An 18778-nucleotide genomic window follows, 5' to 3' on the forward strand; every position below is an offset into this window, starting at 1 on the left:
AGGAGGGGACACTGCCAGGCTGACTACCAGAGCAGGCATCCATGGGCTCAGTGGGTCCTTGGGTTGTGCAGGATGGATGCATGCAGATATGTGGAATAGCCACTTACTGGTGGCTTCCTCGCCCAGTTGGTCTGCCAGCCCACCCAGGGAGGAAGGTAAGGAGTATCACATGGGCTCAGATGCTGAGGTCTCAGTCCCTTTGTCTGGCTTAAGCTCCAGGCAGCCTGAGTTGTGTTCCCGTAGGCACCCAGGTGAATGTGTGGATGTTCACATGGGGAGGCAGGGCTACTGCCAGACTGGGTGTGGGCTAGTGTGGGTACCTGTGGGTTCAGCAGGTCCACAAGCCGTGCAGGGCAGGCATGCACATATGTGGGGAACTGCTGCACCTTGGTGGCTTTTCCACTCAGCTGTTCTGCCTGCTCACAGGGGCAGGGGGAGGGGTGCTGCATGATTTCAGACACTGGGGTCTCGGTCTTTGTCCAGGCAGCCGGGGTCATTGTTTGTTTAGCACCCATGTGAATGCAGTAGAATGCAAGCAGGGCCTCCAGACAAAGGGGGTCATTCTCACCGAGTCCAGCACAGGGTGCACTCCAGCCACAGGTTCGGCTTCAAGACAGCACTGCATCACAGCCATTCAGGGAAAGAGGGGTTTCCTCTCCCAGCTGCTCTCCAACTGGGCCTGGGTCCTGAAAGGACTGAGGAACTCTCTTGTGGCGGGGATTGCTAGCATTTGTGGTGGCAGTGGAAGCACCCTCGGGTCTTTCTCAGTTTACCTTCTCTCCACCTGATTCCTAGCCAGTCCCTGTGGTGGGGCAGAGGCTGAATGCCCTGCTCTGCTCTCTATGGTACTGTTCCTGTTTTCCATATTGCACAAGGATCTTGTTACTCTCCTAGTGCTCTGTTGCATATTTCCTCAATCATTCCAGTCAGAATGTATTTGTCTGTTGTTTTGGTCTCTTTTTGTGGGGGGGTCTACTGCCAGATCTCTCTAGCTGGCCATCTTGGAGAAAAAAGCTGCTCTGTATAAATTAAATCATACAGTATATAAATGTTTGTGTCTCATGTTTTGCTTAAAATTTTGTTTTTGAGATTTATCCACAATGTTAATTATATATGTTTAGAATTAGCTCATTTTCAATGCTATATAAAATGGCATTGCATAAATATACCACAATTTATCCATTCTACTGTTGATGGACATTTGGATGGTTTCAGTTTTGGGCTGTTAGGAATAACGCTGCTATCAACATTCTGTTAATGTATTTTTGTGCACATATGCATGAATTTCCTAGGAAATTTCATGATTTTTTTATTCATAGTCAGTGAACCCTTGTGTTCTGCAGCATTGTAGCTGATGTGTTAACCATGTGTCCCTTACTCAAATGAGATCTATAGTTGCAGGCATTACCAAATCATCTTTCCCTTCTTTGTGTTCTCACTGGACTTTGTCTATATTTAGGATTCTCAACATGTATTTTGATTAAGTATGCACATTCATGTATTTTATTAGATCATGAGTGCTTTTCAGTACTTTGTTTTACTTGCTTATGTATCCCAGCAACTGGCACAGTACCTGAAATACAGTAAGCTAGTTGAGTGATGGTGATAGCCATTACCATTGACAGTGATTAACAAAGTAAGGCCCCTTAGTTATTTGAATCATCCAGCTAGAGTAAAATCTATGCCTCAGTTTGACATGTCAGTGTCAAGGAGTTAAGAATGGGAAGTGTTTCTCTCTGAGGGAAGCCTAGAACTGGGGCTCAGAAGTGGTTAGAGGGAATTGCTGTGGTTTTTCAAGCCTCTTGGAGATTTAAAGTGTTAACAGCAGTGATTCCAAGGCATAGTGTGGGGGCCAGATATAAATAGCAGAACACAAGTGGGGTAAAGTGCCACTGCCAAGCTGCTGCTGGGGGTGTTTATAAAAAGAAAAGCATTCCCTTCTCAGCTCTCACTGTCAACAACATCTCATCCTGAAGACACGCTCACCACAGCTGAGAGTGGGAAATCAGTTTGAGACCTAGCATCATTTAAACCTCCTCCCAAGGCACAAAAGTCAGGTAAACATTTTGACTTATTTCCACTCAGACTACAGAAGTGAAGAATTTTCAGGAAAACCCCGATCCACAGCTTGCTTGGCACATGCTGCCTTGTGACAGATATTTGTCAAGGTCTTGTATCACAAATCTTTTTTGGAAAGGGAAGTTTAACACACAAGTGGCATTTTGGTACTATATTTAATATCTTTTATAAAAGAAACTGCTCCTGAAGAAAGATGGGACACTGGGGCCAAAATGATCTATAAATGTGAAGAATATTTCCCTTCCCCTGTGCTATTCATTCCCCTTTTCAGAATCCAGAATATGATGATTGGTAGGATAAATAGTGATTTCATTTCAGTTTCAGTAATATCAACTTTGTCGGAGGTATTTGGAAGGAACCATAGGCCAACTTGCTGTAGCCTTTGATTGAATTGGTTAATGGCTCTGGTACAGCTTCAGCCTTTGACGGCCTCTTACCCTCCTGTTTACCCCTTTCAGTATAATAAATACTGGGATGAATATTGGGCATTCGGCCAATAAAGCTGTATAATCTTATTAGAATTGCTGCCTACCCAGTTCCTTCTTATTCTTCTTCCTGCCTTCAGAAAGTTATGCAATACACTTGTTTTACCCTTAGGCTTCTCTTGATTGTTATTATTTGCGGGAAGGAGGCCACCTCTAGTATCTATTGCTTTTTACCATTACCAGCCTCATTATCTCTTCTATCACAACCAAATGGGCATGACTTAGTTTACAGAGAGGGTAGAAGAATGGATGATGTGCGTAGACACATTCCTGGAGAATTCTTAGAAACTGGGAGCTAGGGGACCAATTTGAGACTGTTGTTTTTTAGTTTGATTGTGTAATTTCCTGTGCATGCTGAGGGAAAATTTAAAGAAAACAAGAAAATAGGACTACCAGTGACTATGGTGGGAAAAATGACATGTCTGGAAAAATATGGAAATAAACAGATTTAATCTTGAGCAAATCAGTGAAGTTCTCCGAGTTTTTATTTCCTCATCAGTGGAATAAGGGTGTTAGACCACTAGATAAAACCTAATGTTTCTTCCAGCCATTAGGAATTTATTAATAATCACTTCCTGACCATCACAATATCCACTCTCATCCAGAATGAAAATAGAGTGTCATCCTGTTCTGTTCCCCTAAACTTATTTTAAAAGTCTACTGAATTGGAATTTCTTCATTTTAGTTTAGAAGAGAAAAATGAAGACAAGACGTTTTAAAATGGTCCTCATGCTGCTGGCAGCCATGATTCTAATGGACATCTTTCAGGTAATGTTAGAAATTGGAAGCATGTGGTCATTGGAATGGAGCTCTTGATATAACATTGCCTGAGGCATCAGTGTGGGTGGAAATTGGAATTGGAAATGGAAATTGGAGTAGGTAGGGTAGGTTAATGAATTTATTACACATAGCTATTATTTTTTCTTAATTTTACAGATGCTATACAAGTTAACTGTGGAAAGTTGAAAAAAAAATTAAGCAAAAAAAATAGAAAGTAAAACTCATTCATAATCCCTGTACTCAGAGGGAAAGATTCACCTTTTGGTGTATATAGCTTTCTTGGCTTTTTTCTGTGTGTGTGAGTGTGTGTTTGATTTACAAAAATGGGTTCACACTAAACGTAGTATTTTTTTTAACTTGGCTTTTTAAGTTAAAACCGTTCTCCATGTCTCTCCATCTTATTAAATATTTGGAAAAAATCACGTGTTTTTCTCCAAATAAGATAATGCTGCATTGTCTAGTTACATGTTTTTATTAGATTATATAATGATCATTTTCTCACATTCAGTATTCTTTTTCTGATAGAACTTTTATGACTTTATTTGCAGTTGAATCTTTAAACATTCTGTAACATTTGTATGTAAAATATGAGACAGGTAAATCACTTGATTTTTTTTCCCCCACATTATTACTTGTCACATCACTTCTGGGTGAGTATTTGTTTACTCATTTTAATGCCTTCTTTAAAACATCTTAAATTCTTAAAAATTTATCAGTTTATGAATTAAATATTCTGATTTATTATTTATAGAATCATTGTGTATTCTGTTACCTATGCTGCAGTGAGTGTTTTTTATTAAGATAAAATTTACATACCATAAAAGTTACCACTTTAAAGTGTACACTTCAGTGGTTTTTAGTATATTTACTATGTTATGCAACCATCACCACTGTCTAATTGCAAAACATTTGCATCACCCCAAAAAGAAACTGTGTATCTATTAGCAATCAGCCCCGATTCCTTCCTTCCCCCATTCCCTGGAAGTCACTAATCTACTTTCTATCTCTATGGATTTGCCTATTCTGGACATTTCATCTGAATGGAGTCATACAATATGTGGCTTCTTTCACTTAGCATAATGTTTCAAGGTTCATCCATATTGTAGCATATATCAGAACTTCATCCTTTTTCATAGCTGAATAATATTGCATTGTATGGCTGTACCACGTTTTGTCTTTCTGTTCATCAGTTGATGGACATTTGAGTTGTTCCCATTTTATGGTTATTTTGAATAGTTCTGCTATGAACATTTTGTGTGAACTTTTAAATAAATTTTTTATAATCACATAATCTTTATCAATATCTGGAGATAATACAAGCATAATTTGGTAGCATTACGGAGTAAAGTTTATTATATATATATAGAGAGAAAATATATATTTGGGTTTTTTTGTTTTGTTTTGTTTTTGTTTTTGTTTTTAAAGATGACCGGTAAGGGGATCTTAACCCTTGGCTTGGTGTTGTCAGGACCACGCTCAGCCAGTGAGCGAACCGGCCATCCCTATATAGGGATCCGAACCCATGGCCTTGGTGTTATCAGCACCACACTCTCCTGAGTGAGCCACGGGCCGACCCTAGAAAATATATATTTGAAAATGAATTGGGGGTGTTATGCTTTATCATACATGATAACAGAATTACCATTGTTGTGAACATATGTTTCAATTTTCTTGGATATATGCCTAGGAGTGGAATTTCTGGGTCATATGGTAACTTTATGTTTAACTTTTGAGGAACTGCCAGACGTTTTTTTACAACGGCTGTGTCAAGTCCCATTGTGGTTTTGATTTTCATTTTCAATATTCTTTTGCAACATAATTTTAATATATTTGTTATATGAGTGTTCCATAATTTGTTTAACCAGATTCTCTCCTTGAACATTTAGGTCAGTTTCACATATTTAAAATAAATTTTTAGTAATTGAAATTCCTCAGTATGGGCTTTTGTTTCAGTGGATAGATCAGAGAAAGAAAATATAATCAGCTTGTTTACTTAGCCTTTTGTTCCTATTCCTTAGTATTCATTCAGTTGTCTCTGAATGGTGGTGGAATTTGTGAGCTTTGTCAGTGCTGAAGGCACGCACTGTACAGAACACACAGTTGGCTGTGGTGTCTGGCCAGAAAGTCTTGATATCTAAAATTAGACATGTAGAGACCGTTTAGAGGCATAGGGAAAGACAGGAACATATTGGATCAACTCTGATATGATGTGAGGAATGTGGGAGGTGGTTTCAGGGTATGATGTCTTATACTATGTTGAAGTCTTGATAAATCAGGCTTTGGTGCCCAAGCTTGCTCTGGTACATTCTGTGCTCCAGAGGAAAGTGCATTTCTTGGCCGGGAGATGGCCGTGATTTGATCTCCTGAAGCTCAAATTCCCATGTCAAGAAACTGACCTACAAACCCAGGAAGGTCTCAGTGACTTCCCTGGCAAAAGACTGTGGCTAGTAATCAATATAGTTTCTGATGCTGTCATGGTTTCTTCATTTTTAAAATGATGTTAATAATTGTCTGTCCAACCTTTCATCACTGTTGTTATGAAGACAGAATTATACTCTTTTTAAATTGCTACATAAATGTCAGTGGTCTTCATCATTTAGAGGCAACAGGACATGTTGGTTAAGAGGACAAGACTCTGGAGTAAGACTGCCTGGGTTCAAATCCCAATTCCGTATAAGTCTCAATCTCTCTTAGTTTCCTCATCTCTAAACAAAGGGGCTAGTAATAGTGCTTACCTCACAGGGTTACCATCAGTATTAAATGATTTAATACATATGAAGTATGTACTACTTGTCATATAGAAATAACTCTGGACATGTTTTTTAGGCTTAGTGATAGAGTGGCCACAGAGGTGATTGAGAAGGATATATCTAGGAAAACTTTACAAATTAATAGATGGTCTTAAATAAAGACCAAATTTGTATTGTGTTGGTGGTGCTTGTATAGGCAGTAAGATTATAAATTTGGTCTTAGACACATTATGTTTAAAGGGTCTTCATGCATTCAAGTGGAGGTATCTAGTAGGCAGTTGATATTACAGGTCTGGCACTTACAGGACAGGTCAGAGGTATTTAGTTGATAATTGAAACTGTGGGCATGTATATAATTGCCTAAGGGTAGAGATGAGAGTTAGAAAGTAAGCAGCCTGGAGAAACTTCATAATTAGTGGATAGCTAAAATATGTTAGATCTGCAAAGGAGTCGAAGAAGAAATGCTCCCTTAGTGAGAATCATTTGGGTGGAAGAATGGAGGAGGGAAACCAAAACGGTGAAGTTTGAGATATAAGTGGCAAATGAAGTAGAGATGGCAAGGATAGGCATCTCTTTTAACAAGTTTTGTTTTTAGGGGGAGAAGAGGGATAGTGGGAAGGAGATAGCTACAGTAGGATATGGGATCAAGTTTTTTTGTTTTGCCTTTTTAAGCCTCTCTCTGTCTCTCTTACACACACACACACACACACACACACACACACACACACACACACACACACACACAGTACAAGAATCATTCACATGGAACCTGTAACTTTAACAGCTTCTGGCTAAATGTCTCTATAAAGTCTGCAACTGAGGTCCCTAAGCAGATTTATGCAACCATGCATCATACAGATATAGAATAGTGGAAAAAGAGGCATTATCCTTTTATTTGTAGAAACCCATAAATAGTGTTCCTGGTCATCCTACTCTTTTGATCCACAAGCCAAGGTACAGGATTCTTATTTAGTTCACTTGAATATTTTGCCAGATTCTGTGCTAGTTACTTGAGATTCAAAGATAAATATGATACAGATCCTGCCCTTGAGGAACTTACAGTATAATATTTCTATTATATGATCATAATATCAGTATATATTTCTGTCATAAATAATAAAAAAGAAGCACAGTTTGTTGAAGGCTTGATATGTGCTGGGCATGGGGCTAATAGCTTTGTGTATATGCATTATGTAATTTAATCTTCACAACAATCCTGCAATTAAGATATTATTTCCTTCAATTTATCTTCATTTTTTTAAATGAAAAAATTGAGGCTCAGAAATGTCAAGGTTACTTTCCCTTACCTAGTTACTACTGGAAATGGGATTTGAACCCAGATCTGTCTGGCTTTAAATATGTGTTAATTATACTACACCACTCTGCTTCTTATGCTGTGTGAGCATATGTATCATTTAAAGATGCATTAGGCCTTTTCAGTTGTAAGTGACAGAAACACAGTTCAAACTAGCTCAAGCAAATATGGAATTTATTGATTCTTAGACTGAGTTAAAACATGGTCTTCAGGTACAGCTAGATCTAGGGCCTCCGGTAAGTTTTCAGGGCCTCAATTCTCTCTTCCTATTAGCTTTGCAAGTCTGTCTTTGTTACTTTATTTTCAGACAGGATTCTCCATGGAACTAAAAGGATAACTGTTGGAAGCCGCAAGCCAATATATCCTTAGAGTTTATGGTTTTAGAGGAAGAAAGATCCATTTTTCTTCTGGGAGTGCTCTTATTCTGGATCATCTGCTTATCCTTTGTGCAGAAGGTTCAAAATCAGTCCTACCCAAGCCGTATGAACAAGGGAGGGGGCATCCCCAAAGATATAATGGCAAATATCACAAATGGGTAATTTGAATTATATATAATGTTGTACCTCAGTCATAAGAATCAATAAATTCCCTATTTGCTTGAGCTAGTTTGAACTCTGTTTCTGTCACATACAACTGAAAAGACATAATACATCTCTAAATGATACATATGCTCACATAGCACAAGAAGCAGAGTGGTGTAATGTAATTAACACTCATTTAAAGCCAGATATTACCGATTTGTAGTATTTGCCATTATGTGTTTATCATGTACAGTATTTTGCACATGATATTTCAGATTTTCCTAACAGTCTTGAAGGTTTGATGAAATCTAGCTAAGAATACTGTTCAAAGCTAGGACTGCCACCCCGTTCTTCAATTTCACACTCATTGTTCTTTCCTTTGCACCACAATGTTCAGATAAATGAGTTGCAGGCACAATCTTACCCATACTTCTCACCCACTGACATTTACTCTTTCATACAAATATGTCACAGCTGAGAGAAGTAAATTATCAATAGCTATGGAATATACTCCCTATATCAAAAACATATCCAAAGTTGGTTATAAGTAGGGAGAGATTCTTGGCAGGGGATGAGAGGATGTGAGAGAAAGTAATATACACTAAATGTCTTATTTCAAGCTCATTAATTTCTTTTTTCTTTGAAGGTGAACGCTGAAACATTAGACATGGCAGATAATGCATTCGATGATGAATACCTGAAATGTACTGACAGGATGGAAACCAAATATATTCCTCAACTGCTCAAGGAGGAAAAAGCAAGCCATCAACTCTTAGAGACTGTGTGGGAAAATGCGACAGCCAAATGGGAAGCCCGGAAAACTCAGATCTTTCTCCCAACGAGTTTTCAGGATAACCATGGAATCGCCCTGATGGCATATATTTCTGCAGCTCAAGAGCAAACTCCCTTTTACCATCTGTTCAATGATGCTGTGATGACGGCTGGCCAGTCGCGAAAAGATTATATCTACTCCTTCCAGTTCAAAGCTTTTCATTTTTACCTGACAAGAGCCCTGCAGTTGCTGAGAGGACCTTGTGAGGACAGTTACAAAAATGTGGTGTATAGAACAAGCCAGGGCATTTCATTTACATTTGGAGGGCTAAACGAAGCCAGGCTTGGCCATTTCACCTTGGCATATTCAAACAAACCTCAAGCTACTAATGACCAGCATGTTGTGTTAACCATCTACTCGTGCTTTGGAGCTGACATTGAAAAATTTCTTGATAAAGAGAGTGAAAGAATTATTTTAATACCTCTGAGTGAGATTTTTCAAGTGTCACGGGAAGAGGCTAGCAATAACCTTATCCTTCAAAGCACAAACAGGACCTGCAGCCATTACGAGTGTGCGTTTCTAGGTGGTAAGTGTCTGTCCTGTCTGTATTTGGGAGGAAAGAAGTGGGATGCTAACTTAGGCCATGGGAGAGGTCAGATAAGGAGAGTGAGAGGTGTTTGAAAAGAGAAATGACATTAGTGGTTTCCAGTCTAGCTCCTTTCATACTGTTTTTTATTCATAATTTAATTTTGTCAAAATAATACATTTACAATATTATTAAAAGCTAAAAAATAAAATAGTACTATAAGGCAGTGGTTCTCAATCAGAGGCATTTGGTGATGGTCAGAAATATTTCTGGTTGTTACAACTGGGGAGGAGAAGGGTTGCTATTGGCATCTAAAGGGTAGAATCCAGGGACGCTGCTAAACAATGCACAGCACAGCCTCCTAGAACAAAGAATTGTCTGGCCGAAAATGTCAATAGTGCTGATGTTGTGATACCTCACGATAAGGCTTATAATGAAAAATAATAATCTCCTGCCCCACACATCCCCAGTTCCCATCCCTCAGTGGTATCCATTTTTAATTCTTTCAGGGTTTTATTTTCAGGTTCTTACTGTCATGTTTCTAAGTAAATAACATACTTCAACATGTTATTTCTTAGTTTTCAAATTTTTAGACATCATCTATTGAATTCCCACTATATGAGGGTACTTCAAAAAGTTCTTGGAAAAATAGAATTAAAAGATAATACAAATCTTTCCATGAACTTTTTGAAGTACTCTCATAGAGAATGAGTATTTAGCTTTCATATACCATGCATTAGTTAAGAATTCTTTGTTGCTTTCAGCTGTAACTAACAGAAAACCTGACTGATAGTTTTTGCTTAATAAGTCTAGATGTAGGCTGTCTAGAGTTGGTGCAGTGGCTCATCTACATCATCAGTAACTCAGGGTCTGTCTTTCTGTTCCACTATCCTTACCTTGTTGGTTTGTTGATTCGTGTTTGCAGTGTGACTGTCGCAGCTCTAGGCATCAATCCGTGTTCAAGACAAAAAGAAAGGGACGAGGAATGGCAGCCAATTTACTTGTATAATAAAGAAAGTAAAAGCTTTCCAAGAAACCCTCAGTGGACTTCGGATTAGAGATCATTGATTAGAACAGTTTCTTGGTCATCCATAGCTGTAGGAGAAGCTTGGAAAGGAGGTAATTAGTTTTTCCATCCTCTATACTATAAAGAGACAAGAAAAAAGGGAATTAGAAATGGCTGTTAGATCAGTAAACCAAAAGTGTCTGATAACCTCACCCTCATCCCCTTCCTCCCCAACATATGTGCATTCCCCCTTCCCAATCTCCCAGTGTAGTAAAGACTGGTCATAGCAGAGTCAGAGTTGTTTTTCTGTGCTTGAGTACCTCTTTTACCCCAGGATTATTGTATGATTTTTTGTTTGTTTCCTTAGTTTTTTATACCCATCAGTAATTCACCTCCAGATCCTTTGACAGAAACAGAGGTTTCCTCTTAATATAGTCAGACATATTAGATACTGTCTCATTTCTTTTTTTTTTTTTTCCCCCCCTGGATATACCTCTCCTGGATTCTGCCATCATCCTGCTCAATGATAGGCTCTTTAGGCCTGCGGAATGACCTGAAATCTCTCCTCACTACCATTCTGAGACTTTGCTTCTCCCCTGTGAGAGATCCCTTATTTTTTGGATTTGCAACTCTTTCTTGAATTACTCCTTTGTTGGGTGGGGTGGGAGTAGGGGTTCTATAGAAGTTGTCTGAGAAATGGTACATTGAGACAAATTTTCTAAGATTTTGCATATCTGAGAGATCTATTTTTGAGCACAAATAATAGTTTATGTAGATTTGCATTTCCATTTTAGAAATTATTTTTCCTTGGAATTTTGATGGTGTCCCTCCAGTGACTTCTAGTTTCTGGAGCTGCTGTTGAGAAATGTGAAGTCATTCTAATTATAAAAATTTTGAATAAGACCTATTTTATTATCTGGAAGTTTGTAGGGTGTTTTCTTTATCTCCAACTTTCTGAAATTTTATGGTGTGTGTTAGTATATGTGAGTAAAGGGTTAATAGGCCCTTTTTTCTTTCTCCTTTCTTCTATGAAAATGCCTTCCTGTTGATCTTCTAGCACTATTTCTCTGTAATCTACTAAAGGTGGAATGACAGCCATATAACCATGCAGCCCTACCTTTGGTAAACATAACTCTTGATTGGTAAAGTGCATCTAAGCTGGGAGGCGGATTGTGAATGAGCTATAAATACTTGGCAGGAGGCTACAGTTTTGGAATTTCCTGTGGTGTGACATACCCAGGTGTTCTCCTTGTTGAGTCCTGGAACGAGAGCAGGACTTCTGTACCAATCCTGTATAGGTTCAAGAGGTATTGTCCTCTGTATGTGGCATGAGGCTACTAAGCTGGGGAGGCTCTTGCACCCACCTGTGTAATCTTGTTTCCTTGTACTCGAGCTGTCATTTTGGGGGCTAAAATGCAGCTCTGGACTGCTGAGAAGACTTGCATTGAAGGGACATATCTCTTGTTGCCCTGCTTCTAAACAGTATGCTGTGTTCTCTGCCTTGCATTCTTCTACAAAACTGAGTAAACTGGTGAGGAACTGGCTTTTTTGCTCTTATGAGTGTGATTATCTAGCTAAGCCAAAAACCATTGCTGCTGGGTCAAGCAGAGTGAGTACAGTAGTCCTTCCTTATCTGCAGGGGATTCTGAGACAAACTTCTGTTTTTGAGGGGGGCAGATGAGGGTTAGAGTGAGTAAATTTGTGTGGAAAGAAAAAGTGCTTATCAAAAAGATGAGAGATAAATCTTGGCCTGGGTGGGGAGAAAATCGAACCCTAGAACACTGTTGGTGAGAATGTACATTGGTGCAGCCATTATGGAAAACAGTATGGAGGTTCCTAAAGAAATTAAAAGTAGAACCACTATACGACCCACTAATCCTTCTTCTGGGTGTATTCCCAAAAGAGATGACATTACCACCTAGTAAAGTTATCTGCTGTCCATGTTCATTGCAGCATTATTCACAATAGCCAAGATATGGAAACAGCCTAAATGCCCACCAACAGACAAGTGGATAAAGAAAATGTGGTATATATACAACAGAATATTATTGAGCCTTAAAAAAGGAGATCCTGCCATTTGCTGCAGCATGGATGGAACTGGAGGAGAATATGCTTAGTGAAATAAGCCAGACACAGAAAGAAAAATATTGCAACATCTCACATATATGTAGAATGTTTTAAAAAGAGAGAGCTTGAATATAAAGAAATAGAGAAGGAAAGAGTGGTTACCACAGGTAGCAGAAGGGGGGAGAGTAAATGGGGTGGAAGAGGTCAGAGGATACAAAATAGCAGGTATGTAGGATGAACAAGTTTAGAGATCTAATGTACAAAATGAGGACTAAAGTTAATAAAATTATATTATATTAGAGATTTTCCTTAAGTAGATTTTAGCAGCTTTTATCACAAAAAAAAATCATGAGGGTGCTTCAAAAAGTGCATGGAAAAATAGATTGAAAAAATAATACAAATCCTTCCATGAACTTTTTTTTTAAGTGACATCTTTATTTTTATTTATTTACTTTTTATATTTTAACTTCTCAATATACATTGTAGTAGATTTTCGTGACCCTTTACCCATTCCTCTTCCCCCCCTCCTTCTTTCCCCTCCCCCCATCATATCTGTTCACTTGTCTTAACAAGTTCAAGGAATTGTTGTGATTGTGTCTTCTTCCCCCCCCCACCCTTTGTTTGTTTGTTTATTTATTTATATATTTGTTGGTTTGTTTATTTATTTATTTATTTATAGCTCTCACAAGTAAGTGAGAACATGTGGTATTTCTCTTTCTATGCCTGGCTTGTTCCACTTAATATTAATTTTCTCTAAGTCCATCCATGTTGTTGCGAATGGTAGTATTTCATTCTTTTTTATAGCAGAGTAGTATTCCATCATGCAGATATACCACATTTTCCATATCTGCTCATATGATGATGGACATTTGGGCTGGTTCCAACTCTTGGCTATTGTAAATAGTGCTGCAATAAACATGGGAGTACAGGTATCCCTTCAGCATGATGATTTCCCTTCCTCTGGGTATATTCCCAGCAGTGGAATAGCTGGGTCATATGGTAGATCTGTCTGTAATTGTTTGAGGAACGTCCATACCATTTTCCATAAAGGCTGCACCATTTTGCAGTCCCACCAACAGTGTATGAGAGTTCCTTTTTCTCCGCAACCTCTCCAGCATTTATCATTCTCAGTCTTTTGGATATTATCCATCATGATTGGAGTGAGATGGTATCTCAAAGTGGTTTTGATTTGCATTTCCTGGATGCTGAGTGATGGTGAGCATTTTTTCATGTGTCTGTTGGCCATTTGTATATCTTCCTTTGAGAAATGCCTATTAGCTCCTTTGCCCATTTTTTATTTGGGTTATTTGGTTTTTTGCTGTAAAGTTGTTTGAGTTCCTTGTATATTCTGGATATTAATTCTTTGTCAGATGTATATTTTGCAAATATTTTCTCCCACTCTGTCAGTTGTCTTTTCACTCTGATTGTTTCTTTTGCTGCGCAGAAGCTTTTTAGTTTGATATAATCCCATTCGTTTATTTTTCCTGTGGTTGCCTGTACTTTTGGGGTCCTATTCATGAAGTCTGTACCCACTCCTACTTCCTGGAATGTCTCCCCTATGTTTTCTTTAAGGAGTTTTATTGTTTCGGGATTATATTTAATTCATTAATCCATTTTGAGTTGATTTTGAGAGGTACAGGTCTAGTTTCATTCTTCTACATATGAATATCCAGTTTTCCCAGCACCATTTGCTGAAGAAGCAATCTCACCCCCAGTGTGTAGACTTGGTGCCTTTGTCAAAGATCAGATGGCAGTAAGTGTGTGGGTTGATTTCTCAGTTCTCTCTATTGTATTCCATTGATCTGTGTGTCTGTTTTATGCCAGTACCATGCTGTTTTGGTTATCAGAGCTTTGTAATATAGTTTAAAGTCAGGTAGTGTTATGCCTCCAGCTTTATTTTTTTTCAGGATTGCTTTGGCTGTGTGTGGTCTTTGTTATTCCATATAAATGTCTGGATAGTTTTTTCCATTTCTGAGAAAAATGTCATTGGAATTTTGATGGGGATTGCATTGAATGTGTAGATCACTTTGGGTAATATGGACATTTTCACAATGTTAATTCTTCCAATCCAAGAGCATGGGATATCTTTCCATCTTCTCATGTCCTCTTTAATTTCTCTCAACAGTGGTTTGTAGTTCTCTTCACAGAGATTTTTCACATCCTTGGTTAGCTTTATTCCTAAATGTTTTATTTTTTTGGTGGCTATTGTAAATGGGCTAGCTTTCTTGATTTCTTTTTCTGCATGTTCCCTGTTGGAGTATAAAAATGCTACTGATTTTTGTGTGTTGATTTTGTATTCTGCAAATTGGCTGAAATCATTTATCAACTCTAAGAGTTTTTTTTTTTTTTTTTGACTTTTTTGTGACCGGTAAGGGGATCGCAACCCTTGGCTTGGCGTCGCCCGCACCACGCTCAGCCAGTGAGCGCACCGGCCATCCCTTTATAGGATCCGAACCCATGGCCAGAGCGTTGCTGCGCTCCCAGCGCCGCACTTTCCCGAGTGAGCCAGGGGTTCGGCCCCTAAGAGTTTTTTTGTAGAGGCTTTAGGCTGCTCAGTATATAGGATCATATCATCTGCAAATAGGGACAGTTTGACTTCATCTTTTCCAATCTGGATGTCTTTTATTTCCTTCTCTTCTCTTATTGCTCTGGCTAGTACTTCCAACACTGTGTTGAATAGGAGTGGTGAGGGTGGGCATCCTTGTCTAGTTCCTGCTCTTAAGGGAAAAGCTTTCAGCTTTTCTCTGTTCAGGATGATATTGGCAATGGGTTTCTCATATATGGCTTTAATTGTGCTGAGATACTTTCCATCTATACCTAGCTTGTAGAGAGTCTTTATCATGAATGAATGTTGAATTTTGTCAAATGCTTTTTCAGCATCTAAAGAGATGATTGTATGGTTTTTGTCTTTGCTTTTATTACTGTGGTGTATCACATTTATTGATTTGCATGTGTTGAACCAACCTTGCACCACTTGGTCATGGTGGATAATTTTGTGTATGTGTTGCTGTATTCTGTTAGTATTTTATTGAGGATTTTTGCATCTATATTCATCAAGGATATCAGCCTGTAGTTTTCTACTTTTGATGTATCTTTGTCTGGTTTTAGTATCAGGGTAACGTTTGCCTCATCGAATGAGTTTGGGAGAATGGCCTGTTTTAATCTTCTGGGATAGTTTATAGAGAATTGGTATCAGTTCCTCTTTGAAGGTTTGGTAGAACTCTGCAGTGAACTGGTCCGGTCCTCGGCTTTTCTTTGTTGGGAGCCTACTGATAACACCTTCAATCTCTTTTATTATTATTGGTCTGTTCAGATTTTCTATATCTTCTTGGCTCAGTTTTGGTAGTTTGTACGTGTCCAGAAATTTATCCATTTCCTCCAGATTTTCAAATTTATTGGCATATGTTTTTTATAGTTGTTTTTGAAGTACCCCTTTGTGTGAGATGGTGATGTTAATCTGCTTCTAACCATTTTACTATCTGTATGTATCCCATATTATCATGTTGTAAATCTCAAATATACACAATGACATTTATTTTTTAAAAAAAAGAAAAGGAAAAAGTGCTCATTCCCCTCATCAACCACACATTGGACCTGACCAAACACCACATCAGTTGGAGCCAGCTTATACCAGCTCATAGGAGCCAATTGTGGGCAGGTATGTCTTCTTCCCAGTTCTTCCTACATCACAGTAGCTTGAAACTGGCCGTGGTTCAGAGTTATACCATGGAAATTAGCAAACACTACAAACCATGGTTTCCTTCCCTCCCCACACTGAGCCTGTTAAACTTTACCAGCACTTCACAGTCAGAAACCCAGTTGCAGCTGGGCTGATACCCTTTTTGGTGCTTGATGTATTCAGCCAAATGCCATTTGTGGAGGCATTGCTTATATAAAAGCCTTGACTGCAGTGTCTGCAAGCACTGGTATCTGGTTAGTGGGCTGAGACCAGCAACGGAGCCCACAGACTCCATGATTATGTTTGTGATTGTGGTAGAACAAAAGAGGTGGAGCCATTGGATTGATTCTGAATGAGCCAGAACTCAGACCCGCATTTAGAAGTGCATTATGAGCCCTTTGTGAGGACGTGGGGAAGGGAATGGGAGTTAGACAGAGGCTACACAGCATCTTAATGTCCAAACCAGCCACAAGGGAGGCCTCTATGGAGGGTCACACATACCATGTGTTTGGAGAGTTCTGACAGTCAGCCACTGCCATTGAATATACTGATTTAACCCTAGGCTGAAGTCAAGGCTGTAACCATAGACTGAAATCTTCTACTGCCATCTAGAGATAACTAATAGGAATGCAGGGTCAAAAAACTCCCTAAAGTAATCTTTAAAGACAGGCTATTTAGAACAATGACCAGGTCTTGGAGAAACTTATGCTGAGTGAAATAAGCAAAGCACAAAGGGATACATACCATATGTACTCTCTCATAAGAGGAAGTTAAGAGATAAAGAAGAAATGAAAGAAAGACCACAGTGGTGTGTTGGACTTGCAGAGGGAGAGAACATACGTTAGGGATACAAAGTTGAGTGGGGAAAGGTGGATGGGGAAGGAGATCGGGGATAATCGAGGGGATAATTGTGGGGACATGGGGTATAATCACAATTTGTGATAATGGACATGCTGCCAGTATGGATCTGGCCATCACATCTTAGGCACTAGTAGTGACAATTTGCTTTGTACCCCATGAATATTCATAACCAATAAAAACAAAACATTTTTTTAAAAAAGGCTTAGCCAGGAGGATATAATCAGAATCTTGTTCCATTGTGACTGGATATAACTGTGTCTGTGGATTTAAAAAGACAATATTTATAAAAGGGATACAAAAATTTACTGTATTAAATTTAGCGTGCTAAACACAGTCCTGTGGTATCATTGTAAATTTGCCTATAATTTCCAAAATAAAAATATATTTTGGGTCTTAAAAAAAAGTTATCTAAGAAATAGTTCAGTTCATTAGTAAGTGGGAGAGAATGTCAATGTCTCATTAGATAATACAATTCCTGGTGGTAATAGATATTAATCTTGGTATTAATCCAAGATTATGGGAGTGAACTCTGAATAAAGAGTAACAAATCCCATTCCTCCCCCTTAATAGAAAATTACCACAGGTTAACCATCTTCTATACTATTTTTCTAGAAAACTTGATAAAGATGGAATGTCAGGTATGTAATCAGGCTGCATTCCTTATTGTTAAAAATTATCCCTTTGGAAAACTACACCTGGATTGGGAGGATTGTGGATGAATTATAAATACCTGGTGGTATTTATTAAACTATAAATCCATAGCTTTAGGATTCTCTGCACCCTACAGTGCAAAAATAATTGGTTTATCAGAAGAAAACTTATAAGAAGGAAAATAGTACAGCACATATCATTTCCTGAACAGGGTGGGCATAGAAATCTGGCATTTTGGCTGGTATCTCTACAGAAAAACCAGCCTGTATAATGCTAATATATTTACAGAGTGAGGGGGGCAGATAATATTAATGTTCCGTGGTTGGAAAAGTGGCCTTGTTAGAAAGGAGGAGCCTCTGGACTCCTGTGGCTGGTATTCACCTGTTTTATCGAGCTTACTGAGACCTGTTGAGCCAGCTGTCTGCTAACCCATCAAAATGTTGTGAGGCTGCTGCACAGGAAAGGAACCAGAATACCCAACTGAGAATTTAAAAAGGGGGTTTTATTGGCAGGCTAGCAACTGTTCCTCCAAGAAAGTCTTGGAAGGAAGCAGCCCTGAATTGAAGTTTAGAGGGAATAAAGGTACACTTTTACATTAGTCACACATCTATAGTTATCATATAGTTACACACATACATACATACCCTTCTGGTGTGAGGAGGGGGTTTGGGGAGGCCTAGTGCAAGCTAATAACAGAAGCTGAAAGAAGCCAGTTAATCACTTAGGGATGGCAAAAACTTTCACAGGGCAGTTTCCTCCTTAGGTTGTCTAGATACAACCAGATACAGCTCTTGGTTTTATCAGTCAGGGACAGCATAGGTGGGAAATAGCAAAGGCAGGCTAATATTTAGCTTTTAACTTCTATCAAGGGCGGGGGGGGGGGGGGGGGGGCTAAAGAGCCGAAGGGGATTTTTAAACAATAGCATTTTTAAGCAATTCAAACACTATTTAAACTTAATTAATCTACCTTGTCACACAGCAAGCAGTTTCACAGAAGCGAATTACATATGTTGTGAAAGTGGGTGTCACCCTATCTCAAAAAGGGGGAAAAAAGATGAGCCTACTGGCCTATCCAAATTTATTTCTTATAAATTTACCCCCAGCCCTAGAGGACTCATTAAATGTAAGTACCTCCATTGATTTTGATTGACAACCTTCTTTAGCATTTCCTGGGAGTAGCGAAGTTTCCGTGCTGTTGTCCAGGATCGTCTGGAATTGGGGTATCA

At 38.7% G+C, this 18778-nt stretch overlaps 1 protein-coding gene across 9 annotated transcripts in view; it reads left to right on the top strand.

Moving 5' to 3' along the window:
- The first annotated feature begins 1951 nt into the window (after positions 1 to 1951).
- ART3 (ADP-ribosyltransferase 3 (inactive)) overlaps positions 1952 to 18778 on the top strand; it is a 36578-nt gene continuing 19751 nt past the window's right edge. For 8 of the 9 annotated variants that reach the window (XM_063107646.1, XM_063107649.1, XM_063107650.1 and 5 more), the window contains exons 1-3: positions 1952 to 2057; positions 3250 to 3332; positions 8577 to 9288. In XM_063107646.1, the coding sequence (XP_062963716.1) occupies positions 3264 to 3332; positions 8577 to 9288 (781 nt within the window). In that variant the 5' untranslated portion in view covers positions 1952 to 2057; positions 3250 to 3263. The remainder of the gene's footprint in view (positions 2058 to 3249; positions 3333 to 8576; positions 9289 to 18778) is intronic. The other variant, XM_063107647.1, reaches the window with a different exon arrangement.

The sequence above is a fragment of the Cynocephalus volans genome, chromosome 9 (genome assembly GCF_027409185.1).
Source record: "Cynocephalus volans isolate mCynVol1 chromosome 9, mCynVol1.pri, whole genome shotgun sequence".
In the NCBI taxonomy this organism is placed as follows: Eukaryota; Metazoa; Chordata; class Mammalia; order Dermoptera; family Cynocephalidae; genus Cynocephalus; species Cynocephalus volans.